Source organism: Spea bombifrons, chromosome 1 (genome assembly GCF_027358695.1).
Source record: "Spea bombifrons isolate aSpeBom1 chromosome 1, aSpeBom1.2.pri, whole genome shotgun sequence".
Lineage (NCBI taxonomy): Eukaryota > Metazoa > Chordata > Amphibia > Anura > Pelobatidae > Spea > Spea bombifrons.
The window spans coordinates 152691989-152714304 of NC_071087.1; the positions used below are offsets into that span (position 1 = coordinate 152691989).

Here is a 22316-nt window from a genome sequence, read left to right on the forward strand (position 1 = left end):
GATTATTGTTCTTGGTTAAAGATATACTTTAATGACATATGGCGAGTACTGTTACTCTTGTGTTTACTCAATAAGAAGAACATTTTGAAAATCAAAATTATTCTTATGTAAACTGCAAGACATTAAGGAGTATAACTACAAACGTGCAAAAAAAATATTTCCCATCAACCACAATCCTAATGCATTGATATGTTGCTTTCGTCTGTTTTATCATAAGTTTTACAGGCTACTAAAACGAATGCATACAATGGGCAGAGCAGTATATCCCCAATAAGTACTGTTGATCATGATATTCCTAAATGTTTTTCACTACTTCACAATGAGCTCTACATGATTTAGTTAGTTACAGTGAGCTATCCCAATGGTAAATGGATATCCGTAAATGCATCATTGGAAATTTTCAGGTCACTGACCTTATCTTCAAATCATTCTAAGATAAAATATTTTTTTGAGTTATGCTCCTGTCCCGGGAATAGGAATTGGAACCTAGAACAGGACCACTGATAACGAAAGTTGCTAGAATAAGATGTACCTGTGAACACCAGACCTAGATGTCTGAAGACCCAGACCCAAAACATTGTTACAATATTAAAATTCTATATACTCTAATACTCTAATCCTAAATACGATCTCTGCAGTAACCCAAGGGTTCGTTGCTGAAATAGTAATTATTGATGGAAAAGGTTTTCGAGTCAGCTATGAATGCGAGTTAAGCCTGTGGAAAACTAGTCTAAGTTAGAACCAAGAAGCCGGGCTTTATGCGTAACCTGATGAATGTGACTTTAGCTGATCTGCCCATTTCCACCAAACATAACTCACAGTTGGGGCCTTGTTCCATACAACTTAAAATATTGTTAAACAATGTATAAATAAATGATGGCATTTCGGTGTAAAGAATTAGATTTACATATAGGTATATTTTTTTCATATAGATTCCCTATAGCTTTTTAAGGTTGCAATTCTTGCTTAATTAATGACTACTGTTCCATGACCACACAGGTCCAGAAAAAACAGATGAATTTCTTCTGGCCAGATTCAAAGGAGACGGAGTACGATACAAGGCCAAATTAATTGGCATTGATGATGTCCCCGAAGCCAGAGGAGACAAAATGAGCCAAGACTCCATGATGAAGCTAAAGGTACGTTGACTAACGATTGGCGTTTATTTGTTCCTGCCGCGGGGAAAGAAGCCATTCGCTCATATTGCTTGTGAAAACGATTTTCTCTGAGCTTTTTCAGATGTTTCTTGGTCGGTGCATTCACTGAAAAAAAATATCTTAATCAAATTATGTAGATTATATGTTTTAACATACTGCCAAAACACACGCATGGTTATGTTCGTATTTGAAATGTGTTTAGTCTTATTTATTTAATCCATTTTGCAATTTAACACCATGATCTTCACAAGTTCTGATGTCATTTTTAAAAAGGGAAGCACAACCTAAAAAGCATTCAGATTCCGGGGTGCTGCTGAAATGACCAGCATGTACACTCAACAAATCAACGCAACCCAGTAAATACTATTTAAGACTATCTGAGCCAGGGGTTCTCAAACTGCGGCCCTCCAGCTGCTGCAGGACTACATCTCCCATAATGCTCCTTCAGCTAAGGGGCTGGCTGAGGAGTATGGGAGATGTAGTCCTGCAGCAGCTGGATGGCCGCAGTTTGAGAACCCCTGATCTGAGCCATAACTATTGTCACACGATATGGCCAAATACTGCTTAGCCGGCCACTCTGTTAAAGTACCCCAAATTTGGAGAGTGCTATCTAATTTTTCACGGCTATGTTGCCTACCAAGGGGTTGAATCAGTGGGACTGCCCGGCATTTTAACCCACGGAGACTCTCATGCAATTTAAAGCCTTCTCTTTTTAGGTTTAGCCAACAAGACAGTTCTATCAATATTATTATTATTATTATTATTATTATTATACTTTTTGTAGGACGGTTGTGCTTCCATAATATGATATATAAGAAAAATAATCAAGGTAATTCCTCTTCAGCTAAAAGTTGAATCAATTTCCATTTTTCCACTGGTTGCGAACATAAATAATTTAAGGTATCCCGCGAAGTCAATGCGGTAAAATACATGCAAAATAGACTCCAGCATGCCTTAAAAAATAAAAGTTTGGGGGGGCAAGACTGTTCCTTTAATGAAGGTGGTTGGACAAAGAGTCACCAATATCACACTTCAACTCATTGCCAGCCATGAAACTGACGATACCAATGACTTCCAATCTATGAAATTTTTCTGCCATGATTTGTTATGTTTTTATTAAAAAAGAGCTATGAGTTTGAAGGAGAGTTGCAGTTTCACCTCAGTTCAGTGTGATTATAAAAGGAACTCAACCCTGAAAAATGTCTTCTCCGAGAACGGTTGGGCATCTCCTGACGATGAGGAAACCTGCCAGAGAATATACTTGTGTATTATGTTGGACCAGTCAACCTTTTGCAGCAATAGAAGCTCACTGGTTCTAGCCCCTCATAATGCATGGCAAAGTCAGGGAGCTGAAGTCACAACTCACAAACAAACTCATGTACCTTCTTTAATAAATAAGTCCTAGAGCCACTTTAAACCCCCATACATTCTATATAAGATCCTGTAGCAGGGTGTCTAAAATACATAGAATAAAATGGTATTTTAGCCACCATGGAACCCACTATATTTTGTAATGATTATCTTGTTTTTAGGGCATGGCAGTAGCAGCTCGTTCTCAGGGACAGCACAAGCAGAGAATCTGGGTCAACATTTCACTTGCCGGTATAAAAATTATTGATGAAAAAACTGGAGTAAGTATCCTTGACATGTGATATTATATTTTACATTATCAATGTTTATCACGGTATTGTATAACGCTCTACTTTTACTGAAATAATATGGCATTGTGTGTAGTCTTAACAGCTTCTTTTTGTTCAGCTTGTCATGCTTGGTTGGCAGTTGACATTAATGACAGCATTTCTGTGCATGCTATAGAAATGTTATACGCTTTATGTGAGATATCACTTCCCACTCTTCCTTCGGTCTTCCAGTCTTCCTGTAGATTTCATGTGGAGTCCCAATAAAGAAAAGTCTGCTTTTTTGGGTCCAGACATTTGCTCTTAACAATTTATCACGTTTTATGATCCGCATCATGTTAACCAAAGGCACAGATTCAGAGAGACCTTTTAAGAGGTGTCATAACGAGGTTAATACACCCTATCTCCTTGTTGGAAAATACAATTAAATCATATTACTGCTCAAGGTTGTAGGATCTGTTTTAAGAATCATTTCATGAGAAAGGAAATCTTACAATGAAATGAATGAATTTGCCCCCTTATGTAAGGACAACAAATCTCTATTAAGCGAACCAGATCCCAAAGTCCATCTAGTCTGTCCATGAACAAATATATTTTGAAACTATTAATATTTCATAGCGTTTTTTCCCTCTCATGAATCATTCTACGGCAGAGAAAACACAATTTATGAGTCATTCTGCTCAAGAACATCAAGAACACTGAAGATCTGAATGTATTTTGAAGTGTTTCAGTAGAGAATGCTACAAGGGTTAATGGGAAATACAGATGGAATTATGATTTTTGTTATGAGCAGGGATGGACACATCCTTAGGGACGTGTAGCTATGTTGGGTTCTAGATTTGTAAATCTGGTTTCTGTTTTATATTGATCACTCGGGATGTGTCCTCTCCTTGGATGTAAAATTTACGTATATTTGTCCAGCTGTCTATACATTGTATAGAAAGAAGCTGAAGGGCTGTAGGGGCTGCAGCTGCTAACAGGACCCTTGCTGGTCCTGTTATGTGCATGGTCATTGTGCACCATGTGTGACTACTCTGCCCGAGGGCCTGCGGACAGCACATATATTTCTACATCTGCATGGATCTCTCTTGAGCTGCTACCTGTTGCTTAACACCTTAGTCCATATTCAAATGCTGACCAGGAGAACAATTAGATTAGAATGAGCCAGTGCAGAACACGGAGCTACAATTAGATTCCAGGTTCCATGGAGATAATATGTTATGTACTGGATGGGGGGGGGCATTTTAGTTAAGGGTAAGTTCCAGGAGCAATGGGATAAGAAAATTGGACTCATAGTGGTGTTTAGAATGGACTCCAAAGTTAGTAAGGAGACAATATAGCAGTAATGGAGTTGCAGTAATATTATTAGGACTGACACCCCTGGGTGGTTTGCTCATAGAAATAAACTTAGCGTTTCACATGTTTTACCCTTTTTTGTCAGCGCTTCTTGCTAATTCATCCTAGGGTCTTGACGTAGGGGGTATGTGTGTGTGAATGTGTGACATACCATTCTGGACACACACGGGATCATATAGCTGCTGCAGCTGTCCAGCAAAGTGCCAGTGTTTTTACACTTTCTAGATCTATGGATTCACTACATCCATACAACATCCTACAGCCACAAGTGTTCACATGTACACATACTAATGATAACCCAGTAACAGTATTTATTCTGTGAACCATTACAGACACCTTACATGGGTTATCGTAGCCTAGAACACTTTCTACGAATGTGAATTAACAAAAAATATTTAACGATATATTTCCACATACTGTACTTACTCTATTTACTAAAGTGGGAGAATGTTTCAGCTTCCTAATATCACTATCCATTGGGAAGGTCCATTCTCAGTGAGCTTCTCCTGCAAGAATGGTTGCGCTGGACCTACATACTAGAGCATTGAAACATTTTATTGATGTAACTATGCATTATGCAGGGCCAGCTGGACCGGTCTTGCTGATGAAGCTCGCTGGGATTTGTCCTTTATAATTCATTGTTTTATTATGGAGTTCAAAAGTGAACTCTCCTGCAAACTCCATCGATCATCTTTAGTAGGCAAGTATAGATGCCATGTAGTTGGGGCTAGTTCTGTATGGGGGGGGGGCTATCAAGTGGAACACCATCTCAAACCACGTAGTAACTGGATGGCCGGTTATAGTCTGTCCAAGGTTGCTCAAGCTGAAAATGTGGAGCAGCCACTGCTACTGCGAAATTAAATAATAATAATAAAAAGCTGGCACTCCTTAAAGAGTGAAGCAATTTATTATTAAAATCATCTATTAATTCCTTTTTTAGGGATTGTAGTCCTATAATAAAAAAATATATAGTGTGACATTTTAAACAAAAAATAATAGCAATAAATATACCAGCCGCTAGAACAGAGAACCTGCTTAACGCGTTTCGCACCAAAGGCGCTTTATCCGCGGGGCTATCCTCAGACAGTTTTGAGTATGGGGTAAATGGGTGAGAAGTGGGCATGGATGAATGTCACTTCCCCCTGCCCGGAGAAAGAGGAAAGTTACCTGGAGACTCTGGGAAGCAGAGCGACACTAGAAGACTCCAGGTCAAACCCCACATATACTCATGAGTTTCTCCTGCAAGAAGGGCTGATCTTGCCCTGCATAATACCTAGGGTATTTAAGGAACATCCTAGGCACTCTACTAACTTCACTGAATATTATGGCTTGACCTGTACTTCTTGTTGGAGGAGCCCACCACGCTTGCCTCGTTGCGCTGCATAGTTTAACTACAATACTTTACGTCTCTGTAACACCAGCATTCTCATTGTTTAATGAATAAAAAACGAGCGTTTCCATTTGAATTGTATTTGTCATTGTAGGTAATAGAACATGAACATCCGGTAAACAAAATTTCATTTATTGCTCGGGATGTGACCGATAACCGAGCCTTTGGGTATGTGTGTGGAGCAGAGGGACAGCACCAATTCTTTGCCATAAAAACAGCGCAGCAGGTAGGCTTTTCATTCAGCTATATTTTGTATGCTTTTTCTTTTACAGGAAACCAAAAAAAGTGAAATTGTGAACAAATGGCCGAAGAGAATAATTTCCACTTATGGTTCAATTATACTTGTCTTGACAAATGAAATTATGTTTGTTTAAGCAGGCTTCCCAAATGCTTGAGCAAATAAATGCAATTATTTTTCAAGCAAAGTAGAATTGCCTCAGAATTGATGGAAATGATTTGAAAAGGAAACATTAGTTCATCCTGGATTTTATTAATTTGTATGAAAATTCCACTTAACCCTTTATAAGCAGTAGGTGAAGAAACCAGGCAACTAAATCTACCACTTGAGAGATCCTGCTTAGCTAGCTGTGCAACCAGGCAACTAAATCTACCTCTTCTAGCAAGGTTTATATTCTGTGCCCAGGGGTTTAAAAAAGTTTCAGTTGTTAATGAAGCATAAAATGGAGACGGGAACGCTGTACGCAAAATATTTTGGGTTCCCCACTGCGGCTTATCCACTAACTTACTGACCTTTCCGGGGTTCTTAGGGCCACAGGCAAAGGAACGTCATGGACTTCCAATGGGAATATCACTGAGCTTGCATTAACGCTTTGGGCTTGAATGCAAGTTCAGTAGCGCACAAGTTAAGCAAGAAACATAGCACACCATGGCCTGTCTGGCTTGTATGTCTTCTTCAGGATGCGCGCATGCAACCAGTAATGGAAGAGGGTTAGCACGGATCCTGCATACGCTTCCAGCCTCGCTGCTGCTCATGTTCACCCCTTCCTACCAAGCCAGGCTTTACGCTTGAGCCCACATATAATCACCCAGCATAATATGTTGACACTCCGATGCCTGGAGAAATTGCCCATCTCCAGAGAAACTCTACAGGTTTAGTGTCTGCTTCCGTAGACATAACTAGCGTCCTGACTTATACGTCATACACCCTAACTCCCTCTAGATTGTAAGCTCCTTTGAGCAGTACCCTCCTCACCTGTTGTCTCTGTACGTCATATTTTTATGTTACATACTATTTGTTATGTCCTCTCCACCCGTTGTACAGCGCTACGGAATTTGATGGGGCTATATAAAACAATAAATAATAATAATAAGTTTGACTGTTTGAGACATCACAAGACACAAAGTGCTCAGGAGATAACATTCTGATGGTTTCATTTCTCTGTGTCACTCGGCACTGGACTATTTGTAAACTTTTCGCCCCAATTCTTATTCAACATTCAATTCAGTAATTCATAAACTGGAAGAATTAAGGAGCTTAACATTGACTGAATTCTTATTTTATCCACCCAAGGCAGAACCTTTAGTTGTGGATCTTAAGGATCTCTTCCAAGTCATCTTTAATGTAAAGAAAAAGGAGGATGAAGACAAGAAAAAGGTACATTACCTTAAAAAAATTAGCATTGTTTTAAATTCTTATTATATATATTTTAACCATTAGCATAACACCATAAACTTTAAATGGTAGTTAGTTACAAGTGTGATAAATACAATCAAATTGTCTTTTCACAATCATTTTTTTATAGTATAATTTCCTTGTTGATAAAAAATATTTTTTTTGCAGAACATGAGATATTCTGAAATAAATGCACTGTTTTTTAGAGCCCGTAGGCAGCAATATATGCGTTCTTCACTTCATGCTGTTTCTTATATAGTGACATTCAAGGGCATCAAAAATTAACTAAAACTAAGAATCCGTTCAATGAGTACAAAAATACATTTATCATTGAATGGACATATATGTCCTCAAATTTATTTTTCATTTGGGGTTTTATCGACTGAAACCGAAACCATCGCACGCTAAGAAAAAAAAGCTATTTTATTGGTAATGTCAGATGTTATCCCTGTTGGGCGACTACCTGGGCCTCCTTTTCAATTACAGAAAGTATTTAATCTCTCAAACTCTTAGCTGGTGTTTTTTATTATGTGGGGCGTGCTTTTGGTTTTGATTGAAACGTTAACCCATTTATGAGACATTATTATTATTTTTTTATAGAATGATGAATGTAGTGAGCCAATAGAGGTAAGACTTGTCGGTATTATTATCATCCCTTCTAAACCATCACAAAAATGTGCTCATAAACTAAATAAAGGGGATGTGATAGATGCATTTAAATACATGAGGGATTTCTAAGCACTCAATTTTGATGTTTTTACATGTTTTTTAAGAAATAAACAGATAGCCTAGATAAGACAAATGATTCTTATCAGATTCTTTATTTAAAGGACCATGTCACCTGATCACAACAGACTTGTTATATGTTATATACTATATTATATAATATATATACTATATGTAATAACATATATGTATATGTATTCCTATGTGGAACTCCTATAGGTGATGTGTTCCTATAAAAAAGATTTTGGCTTGGAATATTGATGTCCTTGTAACAGTGTGTCTCTGTTCTACAGAATGGTGGCGATGCTCTGCTCAGCATTAATGAAGATGTTGACAAGTTAAAACTGGTAAGAAAAATGTAAATATTTTAAATGCATAACACGATTTAGTCTTTCAGCTTTATCAAAAAAGGAAAGTATTATTTACCATAAAGGTTCTCCAAAACACTTTAGAACTCATCTAAAGTTTAACATGGTATGACCTGTTCATGTCCAAGTCATTCCTGGTACACTGGAAAGTAGACTGGTGGAGTTAAGCCTGTTCCTGTTGACTCCTGAGGTCTACCTTTCTCCCGTGGGTATATGTATAACCTATAATCTCCTATACATTCTTTCCTCTTTTATCTACCCATTTCAGTTCACGTCTGCCTGCTCCCCGTGTTCTTTCATTTTCTTCCCCCGCGTCATTGTTATTATCCTCCCAATCTTAGGTTCTCACTCATCAGCCAAATAACATCTACTTGCTCAGAAGATGATGGGTCATCTCTACAATTACACATAGTTAAAATGTCCCGTATTCTGGAATTTTATGCACGTTTGGAGGATTTCCTAACATTATTGACAGAAGCAAAAACACAGCTTGTCGACATTCCAGTAACATGTACAATAAAAATAAAACAGCTGGCAGAGAATACATATGTTAATAAATCAACAACGACTAGACATAGCCATATAAAAAATGAAGTACTACCGGACATATTTATCAAGGAAAGAGTTGCCCATATCAGATCAGATTTGTTCACGTTTGCCTTGATAAATATTGCCTTACATCTCAAGAATTGGTACTTGGCCTTTATTGGGAATGGCTCTATGTTTCTTTTCTTACGAACGGGGTGCATTTATTTTTCTATAACACCCACATCCCTCTTTCTTGACTTAATTCGAATCTCTCCTTCCCTTGTCAGACCAAAAACAAAGATTGTTAAGGGCTGGAGTTAAGTGTCGGTAAGTCTTTTAGCATTATAGTGCAACAGTGACATAAACAGAAGGAAAAGGTTTATAAAATCTTTGATAATTGTCACAAACATTTACACAACACCATAAACATTTCATCGTAGGAATAGCAAAATATTAGCTATTCTAATATAAAAGAAACTTAAATATTAGTTAAGTTGAAATTCCCTGATCTTAGAATATATATTTATAATTTGTTAATTAGATGATTAGAGTTTCAGCAATCATTTCCGTATTACTTGTAGTCCTGGTAGGTTCCAACTCATTAAATTAATATGAAGACCACTTTAATAATTGGTTAATAATATTTAATTAATTTTTGATTTACAAACATACATTCCCCACCAGATTTCCATTATAAATGTCCACATTCCTTGTAATCTGGTCTAGTTCTACCCCTATTCGCAGCTAGTCCCACCTCTCAGTGGTGGATTCTCACCTAGGTCAATTTGGGACTAGGGTGGCAGTTCCAGGGGGGGAGTACCCTCTTTGCCGCATAACCAGATGCCAGATTGCCCTATTGGAGCTCTAATTATCCTTGGGCTGCTTGGAGGAGATCAGGGATCTCCCTTGGAATCGACCTGAAATACACTAAGGTGTCTAACCAGAACAGCATCCATAGTGACCTTCCTCCGCCCCGCGCATGCATCGCGCTGGGATATGAAGTCCTATCCCTATGCCCAGCATGATAGACGGTGGTAAGTGTTAGGGGGGCTGGGGTCAGGCCTAGGGCAGGACTTTTAGGTAGCACACCCATACAAGTTCTCAGGTATGCAGATTACCAGGCCCTACTTAGATGTACATGCGCCACAGACACGCTATTCTGTGAATTAAATGTAAACGTAGAGGAGCCATTAATTCTGTATACATGTAACCAAATTGCGCTCCTTGAAAATCATACAAAAACATCAAAGAGAAAAGTTTGATCTTAATTTTTTTTTTATGTCACTGTTACACTAAGTATCGTTGTGTATCACAGGTCTGACATTTAAAATCTCATTTCCATTATTATTTCGATTATTATTAATGTTTTAGGATGGAGCTAAAATGATATTTCTCCTCCATTTTTTTTCCTTTCCAATTACATATCTCATGCAGCATATATGTCGATGTCTCGGTTGGACGTCTCAAATGCCAGTCTTCAAAGGCCAATAACGAGAATTTGTAATTAACTATGGGTGGATAAACATAGGCTTCTGTTCATAGATCGTCCTGTTACATCAGTAAAAGATCCATATGTTTGGAGACTGTATTTTGAGAACCCGAGTATTAATAGATAGTCGTGCATATAGATCTATTTTAGCAGTTTTGTTGTTCCCATCTTTTTATTTATTTCATTTAATTACAGCATGCCTACCTTGTGTTATATTTATGGTTTCTGTTCCTAGAGAGCTTATATTATACGTGAAAATGTCATTTTTGATATTTGGGGGCAGCTCCCTATAGGGCATATCACTAAAATAAGTAGACTTCAAGCTCTGGGGATTTTTCTAATTTATTCAAAAATTGTAATGGAGTGAAAATTACAGTAATAATTATGGCAAATGTACCGGTGGAGGAGATTCCCTTCTCTGATGTCAAGAATTATTTTAATTTCTTGCCATACCATTGCATAAGATTGATGTATAAAAAGGGTAAGAATTTTAGTTTATATAGAATTTACAATGGCACCAATGCCAAAAGCTGTCTCACATGGTATGACATAAAAGATTTATTTAGACAATTCCTGTAAGATATAACCAGATTGAAAGTAAGTACCGGTCAGGCCCACACTGGTCATCTGGCACACCAGTGGCTGACAGCATTACATACTTACCCCATCTGCCCCTCCAGCCATGCAGTGTGTGTCCAGCGGCTGTATATCGCTGGCTGCATGCTCCGTGATCATAAAAAGCCCCTACCAGCCGCTCATCCCACTTAGGCCTTAAAGTGCCAGTCATTGCCATTCTGCCCTTTGTAGTGGAAGCGCTGACTACAAATAATATACAACTAATGATTTATTTTTGTACATGTGATTTTGCATTAAGTCTAGTTAAATTATTGGTTCCGGAGCCAGCAAATATTGTTAAGTCTTTAATCATGCCCAGGGCCATCAGAATACACGCTTGTGTAGCAACTGGTCCTATGTTCTTCCAATAAGAGGCTCACTGCCATTGGTGACGTTTCTAATCCTTTTACCGTTTCTCCCACTCGGAGAATTGACATTAGATTATCCAGGCCACCACTTTACTTCTTAAATAGACAGGGAGGGGCAGGTTTTAAATGAAAATTATACCTATCTTCAACCTTATATAGGGTGAGGCACAACAAATATAATACCCCACAACAACATGATATAGGGGCCAAAGAACCACAGCTTGACTCAACATAATACTGTTCACCACGCTCTTTTAATTGATCTTCATGGTTTCTGCTATAGAAAGTACACATTAAAATATACTGCGATTTCTTTGTAAATTGGGTGCAATCTATACATTCCAGCAGCTTTGGAAACACAATAAAATTAAATCCAGTACTGTTACTTGTAAACTTTTGAAAGGAAACCAAAAATTGATGTTAAGATGCCGTGAGTGCTCACTCTAGATTCTCATTCTCCTAATTCCGTCGCTGGCGCAGTAGGTAACAGATTATTTTTTTCCAAAGGGTGTTGACCAGATGAATTTGTTTGGTGATATGTCCACACCTCCCGACCTCAACAGTCCAACGGTAAGTACAGATTGCTTCACTGTTAACGACTTGCTAGTGGTAGAGGAACCCTATGCGTTGTACGTATGGCTTTATATGAGGTGCATTCTATTCACTGCTCTGGTGGGTTGCAAACATCAACATCAACCTACTTCATTTGATATTAATTTAAATAAAACAAAAGTAATTTTAATGAAAACACATATGTTTTTTAATGATCATGATACCTTGTACCCCATATGAAGTGGAAATGTTACCCTGCCTTGAAAGTTCTAAGTTGGTTTTGATCGGCATGTGTCATGAGAAACTACATGTTAAAAATGTCCAGGTGTGCATTACGAGCATCCGTGTTACAGTATACCTGTTCACTATAAGTTGAATTATTACACATACATGTATTTTGTTCTTATGTGCATGTGACGCCCTCTTGTGGCATTAAGTGTACTCACTGCTTTCTAGAACCTACAGACTTCTTTTTTTTGGATGTCTGTAGGCTAGAGTGAGTCCTCCCATCATACAAACTCTTTTAGTCCACAAAGCTGGAATTTTATGGCTTTATTTCTTTTTTATTCACTATTTTACATCATTTCAACTCCTCAGAATTCTATGTTATTTGGGTAACTACTCTTCGAAACTGATGCTTCTATTTACTTGGGTCAGTTTGTTAAGTGGTTTTTATGTGCTAAATACTAGAATTTAAAACCTTATCTCCTCTTCTATTATGGAACCAATTTATCTTTTATTTAACCTCACTATATGTCATTTTACACACACACACACACACACACACACACACACACATATATATATATATATATATATATATAAACACACTCACTGGCTACTTTATTAGGTACACCTGTTGCTTATTAACACAAATAGCTAATCATGGCAGCAACTCAATGCATTTAGGCCTGTAGACAACTTGCCTGTAGAAGTTCAAACCGAGTATCAGAATGCTGAAGAAAGTGGATTTAAGTGACTTTGAGCGTGGCATGGTTGTTGGTGCCAGATGGGCTGGTCTGAGTATTTCAGAAACTGCTGATCTACTGGGATTTTCACGCACAACCATCTCTCGAGTTTACAGAGAACGGTCCGAAAAAGAGAAAATATCCAGTGAGCGTCAGTTCTGTGGACGAAAATGCCAGATTTACAGAAAGGCACCAGTAACTCAAATAACCACTCGTTCCAACCAAGGTATGCAGAATACCATCTCTGAACGCAGAACACGTCGAACCTTGAAGCAGATGGGCTACAGCAGCAGAAGACCTCACCAGGTACCCCTCCTGTCAGCTAAGAACAGGAAACTGAGACTACAATTCTCACAGGCTCAACAAAATTGGATAATGGAAGACTGGAAGAACGTTGCCTGGTCTGATGAGTCTCGATTCCAGCTGCGACATTCAGATGGCAGGGTCAGACTTTGGTGTAAACAACATGAAAGTGTGGATCCATCCTGCCTTGTATCAAAGGTTCAGACTCGTGGTGGTGTAATGGTGTGGGGGACATTTTCTTGGCACACTTTGGGCCCCTTAGTAACAATTGAGCCTACCTAAGTATTGTTGCTGACCATGTCCATCCCTTTATGACCACAGTGTACCCATCTTCTGATGGCTACTTCCAGCACGATAATGCACCATGTCACAAAGCTCACATCATCTGAAACAGGTTTCTTGAACATGACAATTAATTCACTGGACTCCAATGGCCTCCACAGTCAACAAATCATGCACAATTGAGCACCTTTGGGATGTAATGGAGCGGTACATTGGTCCATATGGATAACAAATTCTGAGGAATGTTTCCAGCACCTTGTAGAAAGTATGGCACAAAGAATGAAGGTAGTTCTGCCAACCCGGCACTAGCAAGGTGTACCCAATAAAGCGACCACTGAGTGTGTATATATATATAAATATATTTGTCATACTAGACAGTGGGTGAAAAATAAAGTGTTCTTACATGACGAGGTTACTGGACATACCAGGATAACTAATATTCAGAAATGTCTTTAGAATAACCTGTATAATATTGCATATATTTTTTCAATTATACTTTGATAAACTTATTAAATTTTTAGTGGCCAATGCTCTTTTAGGTATTGATAATTTACAGTGAGTCGCGTCATTTAAGGGAAACTAGTCATTGTGTAATATATAGTTGTGTTCCGGTAATAGCACCCAAGGTTATATTGTTCAAAATTACTCAAATCTCTGTTAACAAACAGTACAAAGGACATTTTTAGCTGTAATATTTAACTTTCCTGTTTGGAAACAGTATTACTGGATTTAGCTATAGAATTAGGTTTTAAACCAAGAGCTCAATACTGAAATCTTAAGGGTTTTTATAGACTATCCAATGGTTCGACGATAGCGACAATTATGATAATTTTCATAACCACCACTTTTTTGAAAAATAAAAGCATGCTTCATTTTTGTATCTGTTGTGTTAAAAAGATACATAAATATGACTGAGTCCCAGTTGAAATAATGTTCTTATTACCGTATTCTGATTTCCTCAGGCTGAATCCTGAAGATTTATTTTATTTATTGCGCTATCTTTGCCGTCTGGATTTATGGCTAATTCATGTTACATTTTAGCATGTAGCCTGCTGTCAGAGTCTGCTTTTTGAATGGTAAATTGGAACGTACTTAGGAAAATTGCTCTGTGTCATGATTGTGTTGATCTCTGCACATCTACTCTTGTTAACAATTTGTTTAATTTCTCTTTACGCAAACAGGAAAATAATGATATCCTGTTAGTGGATCTTAACACTGAAATCGACACCAATCAGAACTGTGTTAAAGGAAATCCCTTCTTATCGAATGGCGTCATCAATGCTTGTTCTTCTCTTCCTCATCCAAAAGCACAGTCACCTTTCTCGCCTGAAAATCAGTTTTCTGCCACTCTCAGCTTTTTTCCTTTGCCTAATCCAGATCCCTTCAGTGATGATCCTTTCACCGCTCCAGATCAAAAAGCCTGCTCTTCTGCTCTTAATTGTTCAAACTCTGTAAATCATAGGAGTGAAAATGTAACTATAGTGAACGGTTCGGGAAACAATAATGCTCTAACAAGTGATATTGAATTTGGGCAGCAGTTTGACCAAATCTCTAACCATTCTGCTAAGTCAGAAGGAAGCTCAGACCAGTGGCCTTTTAAAGCAAACCAGTCAATTCATAACACAAGGACTCAGAATGGTGTTCTAGAACAAAGACAGAACGGTTCCTTGATCAGTCCCAGGGCAAATCCCTTTGCTGAATGCACACCCAAAGGAGTGGATTTGCAAAATGGAATGCAAGGGAACTCAGAAAGCAATCCCAGCCCCAAAGCAGATACCACCAGTCCCCAATCAAGTGATCCAATAGCTATTAGCCCTCCGCCGCAAAGTACCAAGCCTGGAAGAGGCAGGAGATGTGTGAAGGTGAATTTCTTTATTTTTTCTCCTTTTCTTCGCTTTACTGACCATAAACGACTCCCTAACAGAGATATAACATATAACACAATAATTCATTTAATGGGGCATTACAGGAAGGTACAGCAACAATGGATGTAGTATAATAAGTAAATATTATTATCAGCATAGACTACGTATGGGTATATTCGGAATGGAGGTCTTGTTGGCAACATTAAGATTGAAATGTTCCCCATTTTTATTTTACACACTTTTTATAGCATAATGCAGCTTTACAATGAACATCGGTGTCAGTTTATAAGAAAGTTATTGACTGATGCATTCCTTGCATGTTGCATGAGCTCAAGATGAGTTATAGTGATCATTATCCATTTACATTAGGAAGGGCCAGTCATGGTGTGTTACCCGGTGAGGAAGGGGGAGTTTGCGGCGCATAATGCATAAATTAATTGGTAAAAATGGAATTTGAAGGTCTCGCTATGCCTTATGCAGAATTGTCGCAAAAAAGAATTATGGGTCTGTCCATTTGTAATTCATAGCGGGGGAAGGGTCAAATGTGTAGGAATGGAGAAGATAGGCTTATTGAGAGAAAGTCAATCTGAAGTGTGCCAAAACTGGGGTGCCAGGTAAGCCTAGAAGAAGTAGTAATGATAGAAAAGGAAAGATATAGATAAAGAGAGAATAATAAATGAAGGAATGATGGGAACCAAGGGAAGGAAACAAGAAGACGCTGCAGCGATTTTGTGGGAGAGAGACACGTTGGTTATAAAGCAAGTGGCTAATTAAATGAGCCTTAAAATTTATGTCTTTTAGATCTCACAGCAACTGACCTTTAGTTACTTAGCAGAAGACAATAGATAATAAAATGAGGAGGGAAGGCATTCATTGCTTGGTACAATATAGTTTTCCTCATTAGATTTAATATCCATTCTCTTCATAAAACCATTCTATAATTTTGGCTAAAAGATCATATTTCTGCATTCTTTTACATCTTGCTCTCGTGATTTGATTTAAAAGACTTGCATGGTACTGTTATATCGGTAATATGAACACAGCATGCGCAATGCAAAATTTTTAAGCAAATCATTTTGTATAATTTACTAATGTATTTTAGCTTGCAATCTGATAAGTGCGTTTGAAGGTCTTTATTCCTTAAAAGATAAAACAAGACTCTTGTTGATTGGCTCAGGCAGCCTTTCTGCAGGGGATAAGAAGAAGGAAACTTCTGGAAGAAATTCAGTATATAATGCTAGATTCTTCCACAGATCTGAGCTCCTATGAGCTGAAATGGTCCCTTACTTTTAAAGTATGTTTCGCCAAAACATTACTCCGATAAAAGTTATGACTTCCACGGTTGCCTTTAAATTCCCACGCTGTATTAGCCCCATCTCTTCTGGCAGGAGACATCGTTAACTACAACCCAATACTAGAATGGCAACAGCAAGTTTCTTGAAACTGTGTTACTACAACCTGGAGCAAAAACATTTGTGTAAACATTTGGCTATAAAGGGTGAAAGTATAAGGTGGTATGAGAATTCCCTGATGATACCGTAGATAGGTCTACAGAGAAACACACAATTTGACTTGTGACCTTAGATTTTGCATTCCAAGATTTATCTGTGTAGGTTAGACAGTGCTAATAGTCCAATATTTACCTTGCTCAGCCTGCGTTCATGTCCTATTTGGGACCTCTTTAAATTCTATCAATTCAATGTACTCCATCAAACCATATATTTTTGGACACTAATCAGAAAGGAGAGTGGGGGATTAATCATCTGGCACTAAGTATGTAGCTAGGGGTTTACAACCTCTTGGAATCCTTGTGGTATTTAGAAACAGATAAGCCATGTTTGTACTAACACTGTACAAGGCTAATTGTCACTGCTGTGATCATGTTACAAGGCAAAAATTACATTATTTTTTTTAAATAATTAAAAAAAAATGAACCAAACAAGAAAATGTTTTCAAAAAACATGTTTTTCTTAAATGTCTTTAATACCCTGTATTTAATCGAATCCAACTAACAATATTTTACCTTTGTATTTTATGCTTCCATACATGTTTATACATGGTAAGTATAACTACTGGTTAATAGTTTAAGTCCCATATATATATTTAACCCCATGTGGCTTTTTTATGGATGTATATTCAGCTCTGCCAATAAAATGCCTTAATACTTTAAACTAAACCTATTACCTACAAACATGGACTTTATATTTGAATGAGAGGTTTATTTTGTTGTCCTTAATTTATTATTGTTTCAATAAATTTACGTATTGATAAAATATTATAATTATCGAGGAATCGATCCCTTTTATCAGCATTTACATTTTGGCCGACTCGTTATAATTAAATATTTTTTTACATTTAGCCTTCATCTGATGACATATTTGGCTCTGACCTCTTTTCATCAAGCACTGTTACCAATTCTGAACCAGTTTCATCTGTAACATTATCAACCCAAACATCCTCAAAGATGGTTAACCCTTTGGATCTATTTAGTGTACCTACCCTACCTGCCGCACATGTCATTGGGAATCTCAGTAAGTACAGCACATTGATTTAGATTTTGTGTTTTATAAGTTTATACTAGACTTTTTTTTTTTAAGCGAAATTGGGTTTTGTTTAGTTAATTGATCTACAGGTTTATCATTGGACAAAGTACAACTCTAGCCAATTCTTTATAATTTTGTAGAGTGGCCGCTAATGTTTTGCAGTGATGATACCATCATTGAATAGCGCTGATGCATCAATAATTTTAAAAGTCTGCTTTGCTGAAGATATTGTGATAATTACCACCAACATTTCAGGAGAATAATAGGAGAATATTAAATAAAATAATGCAAGTAATGGGTGGTTTTATATGGTGGATTGTTTCAAAGAGTTAACTGTAATGTGATAGTTGCCATTTAAAAAGAAAGGAATACAACGAGGATTAAAATAATTCTTAATTTCCCATATATATGTCGTGTTCTTCCAGTGATTTACTGCGTTTAAAATATTTAAACATATAGTTAGGTTTTATTCATTGTAGATTCAGGAAACAAATTGCATGTTTTAATTAATCCTTGAGTAACAGTCATCAATTAATATATTACAATTTATTATTTCATATTTGTAGGTACTCTACCAGTGCATTCATCTCAAACACAATGGAACCCTCATTTAGGTTTTAATCAACCAACCGTCACTCTTGCTAACCCAGCTGTTGGAGCGCAGACTGTTTTTAATCCTCCTAACGTTCTTGCACCTCCACCAGCCATGGGATCTTGGAATCAACCAACCAATTTTATAGCACCACCACCCGTGCAGAATACAGCCTTATGGAATCAGCCAGTATCACTACAGCCGCAGGGGTGGCCTCAACCTCAAAACAAAGGCAACCCTTTCCAGGTCAACACGTTTGCACCAACACCACCAACTTTATCCTCTGGATTCATGCCACCAGGTTCGGTTCTTGCAACTCCTCCTCAACCACCACCCAGACCAGCACCTCAGAAGGAGACACCTAAGAAAGAATGCGACGCTTTTACAGCTCTAGATCCACTCGGTGAAAAAGAAAAGAAAAATGTGAAGGAAATGTTTAAAGACTACCAATTGATAAAGCCCCCAGCTGTTCCTGCAAGACGTGGAGGACATCAGCAGAACAACGGCAACACATCTGGCGCATTTTCTGATTACTTTAATAGCAAAGTGGGAATTCCTCAAGAGAGTGCTGATCATGATGACTATGACATTAAGCAGCTTTCTTCTAAAACTGATGGTAACTATTACAATGTTACTTATTTACTAGTACTTTGCTGTGGAACATATTCATTAATAGGAGTTGGGACTAAAGTTTCTGCCAAGTTCCGCTAATTTTTATAATTCCCATTGAAGTATTTGAAAATGGTTAAATTCACTGTGAATAATTTAGATTTGTCTGCTGAGTGGCAGAAATGTGTTGCTGCCTAGCTTAACATATAAAACCAGCGGCTAACCTATATTAGTGAAAACGATCCAGCTGACGTCTTGTTGTGTACCAGCAGAAACCCAAGGCACCAGACATGATGTCATGATGTCTCATTCTTTGCATAGGACCACACTTCTCAAACACTTTGTCAGTGGGTGAAAACCCTATGCCATAAACTAAACAATCACCTTTAGTGAAGGAAGTAACTGATAAACATGTGCTTATGTATGTTAAATGATTAAGTTATTTTCACCTGGTTGTTAATAGAACCTCCAAGACCTGCCCCAAGAATACAATCGCTACCAGTGTCCAAACATACAGAAAGCTTGTTTGATAACCCGTTTGGATCAGATTCTTTCAATATCTCCTCGCAGACTTCTGTAAGTATATATATATATATATTATTTTTTTTTCTTTAGTAGCCATAGCTTTTTTAACTATTAACTATTAACCGGAAATTCTCATGCTGGGAGCGTCCTGACTGTAGTCCATGAAATTACAGGTTGTAGGACGGTACATGTTGTCATAGTTTAGGCTGTTATATTTTGAGCAAGGTGAACCAGTGTAGGTTAAAGCTAAACTTATACCATTCCGAGAGAGCGTGTGACATCACAAGCGTGACATCACATGCTTAATGTTTTCTATAACATGAATGATTTGGGCATTGCACAGGCATCTGCTGGGTTTTCGGAGTGTCCAGGAAAATTCAGCACCCGTGGTATGGGTTTAGGGTCTTTGTAATGATTAATATTGGTACAATTGTGACTGCCATATGCATGGGTGCATTACTAGCTATAATTCTTCTATTAAAAATGTGCTCCTATTTCCCATTTTTAGAAAATAAATCAGTTAACTACGTCTGATCCATTTGGTGATCCATTTGGAAATCCATTTGCGTAAAGAAAATATGTACTGTGTGTAAGTAATTGTTCAATTTATTTTTAACAGTTTGTGTATATTACAAGTATTTCCCTTGGCTTTTTAAAAAAATATTAGCCAAGTAAGGCTTATTTAGGCATTTCACATTTTTCATATAAGACATTTTAATTTTAAATATTGAATACAAATGTACTAAATATTATAACTTATCCAAACAGTTTTAATATATTTCTGTTGAATTAAATATGGGTCAGTTTTAAACAAAGAAAATAAAACAGATATTATGAGGCTCCATAACTCTGCAGAATGCTTTTACCCCATGAATCAGTATACTATAGGCCATCTCTGTACTACTTCCTATGAAAATACATACATGACCTCTACAAAAATATGATCTCTACATTGCTTGTAGAACAAAATACATAATTCTACATAATATCCCTTTAGTTTAAAGCTCCTATTATACTTTTATACGTTGAATAACTGGGGGGCGGATCATAGTGAGCCATTAACCCTTACATCAACATGCCTTTTGTGTCAAAATTCTGTTCCGGGCCCTACCGAACCATAAGTACATTTAAAGATTAATAATTTATTTTTTGTTTGTATTCCAGCTATGGACAGAGTGACACTAATGCGGAAGAAGTAACTCCATGGCACCATGTTTCCTTTTTTTTTGTCTTCTGTTCATCACGGTTAATGATATATTTGCACTGGTTCTACAAATTGTCAATGTAGTGTTTCCCAAATAATTGAAGTTTAATTCTAACAAAAAAAAAACACAGATCTCTCTAAAAAAAGATGGTTTAATATATAAATATTTTGTCTGTCCTCATTTGGTAATCAACACTTTTAAGTTTTACGAATAGGGACAACATAACCCACTGGAATCTGTGCATAGAAAATCGATACCAATTTTCTCCGAGTAATAGTGTGTTTCAAGATTATCCCCATGATCCTTGGGAACATAAACTATTGTTAGTCTTTACTATGTGAAATATGTATGAAGAGTCATCAGCTGTATTCACAAATTCTTTCAAACTAGCTGTGAAAAAAATGTCTGGTTTTAGAGAACTTGTATGGATTTCTTGTTCATATTTGACCATACTTTGGAACTTGATAGATAATCTGGCCTAGAGAAGAAGGTGGGTTACCAAAAAAAAGCCAATGCCCCACCCCAAGATCACAAAGTTGTCCAAGAGACCTAGTAGTCAGCTTTTTATACATCCAAAGACTCACAGAAATAGGGACCCCATGTAGTGGCATGTTTATGACCAGTACAAAGCTTCTTCTAGAAACCTAAAAACAATTGTGATTTGCTTAAAAAAAAGGGCAAGATAAGAGCATTTGTGTTTGACTTGTCATTTAATTTGCCTATGCAATTCCTCACTAAATGTGGATCATCATGATGTTTATGTAGTTCAAGTATATACCTCAATGTGACGCATTACAGGATTAAAGGAAATGGAGAACAGCACATCCCCTTCCTGCAAGATTTTTGTGATTGCCGAGTCTGGGAATAAGTGTTATTGTCCAAACAAACATCTACAATGTCACCGATAAATGATTTGCTCACCACCCGACAGCCTTTTTGGATTCTTGATAGAAGCTGAAGCTTTGTTTTGAGATACCTACAGAACAATGGGTACCATTTCTAATGCTAATACTACATGATATTAGACGGACCCTTTATTTTGAAAACAGGGTGTGGAAATAATATTTAAGCTGGTGTTGGACCAGCCTCCTTTACTAATACTCCACACAATGGACAGCGACTGCTTTTCAAGAATATGATGGAAGACTTTGTATTGACTTCAATGTGTACTATTACCAAATGTAACAAATGCTACTCTTTTTTTTTTAGTAGCTTCTTTTTATAGTTGATCTGGTATCAGCTCAAAAACACAGCTGAACATGTTCGTTTGCTAATTGCAGAATCAATTATTTTTCATCAATTAGTTTGATTATGAACTAGTTATTAACTTGAGATCAATCATTTACACTTACTAAACTGGAAATATTTTAATTTTAAAAGTGATTTGCCAAGCAGGTTCTGAGTGATCATCTATATACCTATGTTATAAATGCACTTTTTTGTAAAAGGAAACCAATCCAGTGATATTTTAATTACCTTTTGCTCTTTCGAACTGGATCTGAAATATACTTTGTAATCTTACATTAGCCTCTGAAATGTCTGTATAAACTCAAATGTTGTTCCGTATACAATGTATTCAAATATACAACTATGTATACTATCATA

General features: G+C 37.1%; 1 protein-coding gene across 2 annotated transcripts in view; it reads left to right on the top strand.

Moving 5' to 3' along the window:
- The window catches only part of DAB2 (DAB adaptor protein 2), a 47830-nt gene extending 25514 nt beyond the window's left edge, over positions 1-22316 (top strand). The window contains exons 3-15 of one of the 2 annotated variants that reach the window (XM_053448104.1): positions 1000-1139; positions 2690-2788; positions 5635-5766; positions 7072-7155; positions 7774-7800; positions 8193-8246; positions 11775-11837; positions 14554-15234; positions 17597-17768; positions 18347-18988; positions 19445-19557; positions 20015-20095; positions 20671-22316. In XM_053448104.1, coding sequence (XP_053304079.1) covers positions 1000-1139; positions 2690-2788; positions 5635-5766; positions 7072-7155; positions 7774-7800; positions 8193-8246; positions 11775-11837; positions 14554-15234; positions 17597-17768; positions 18347-18988; positions 19445-19557; positions 20015-20077 — 2270 coding nt within the window. In that variant the 3' untranslated portion in view covers positions 20078-20095; positions 20671-22316. The remainder of the gene's footprint in view (positions 1-999; positions 1140-2689; positions 2789-5634; positions 5767-7071; positions 7156-7773; positions 7801-8192; positions 8247-11774; positions 11838-14553; positions 15235-17596; positions 17769-18346; positions 18989-19444; positions 19558-20014; positions 20096-20670) is intronic. The other variant, XM_053448105.1, reaches the window with a different exon arrangement.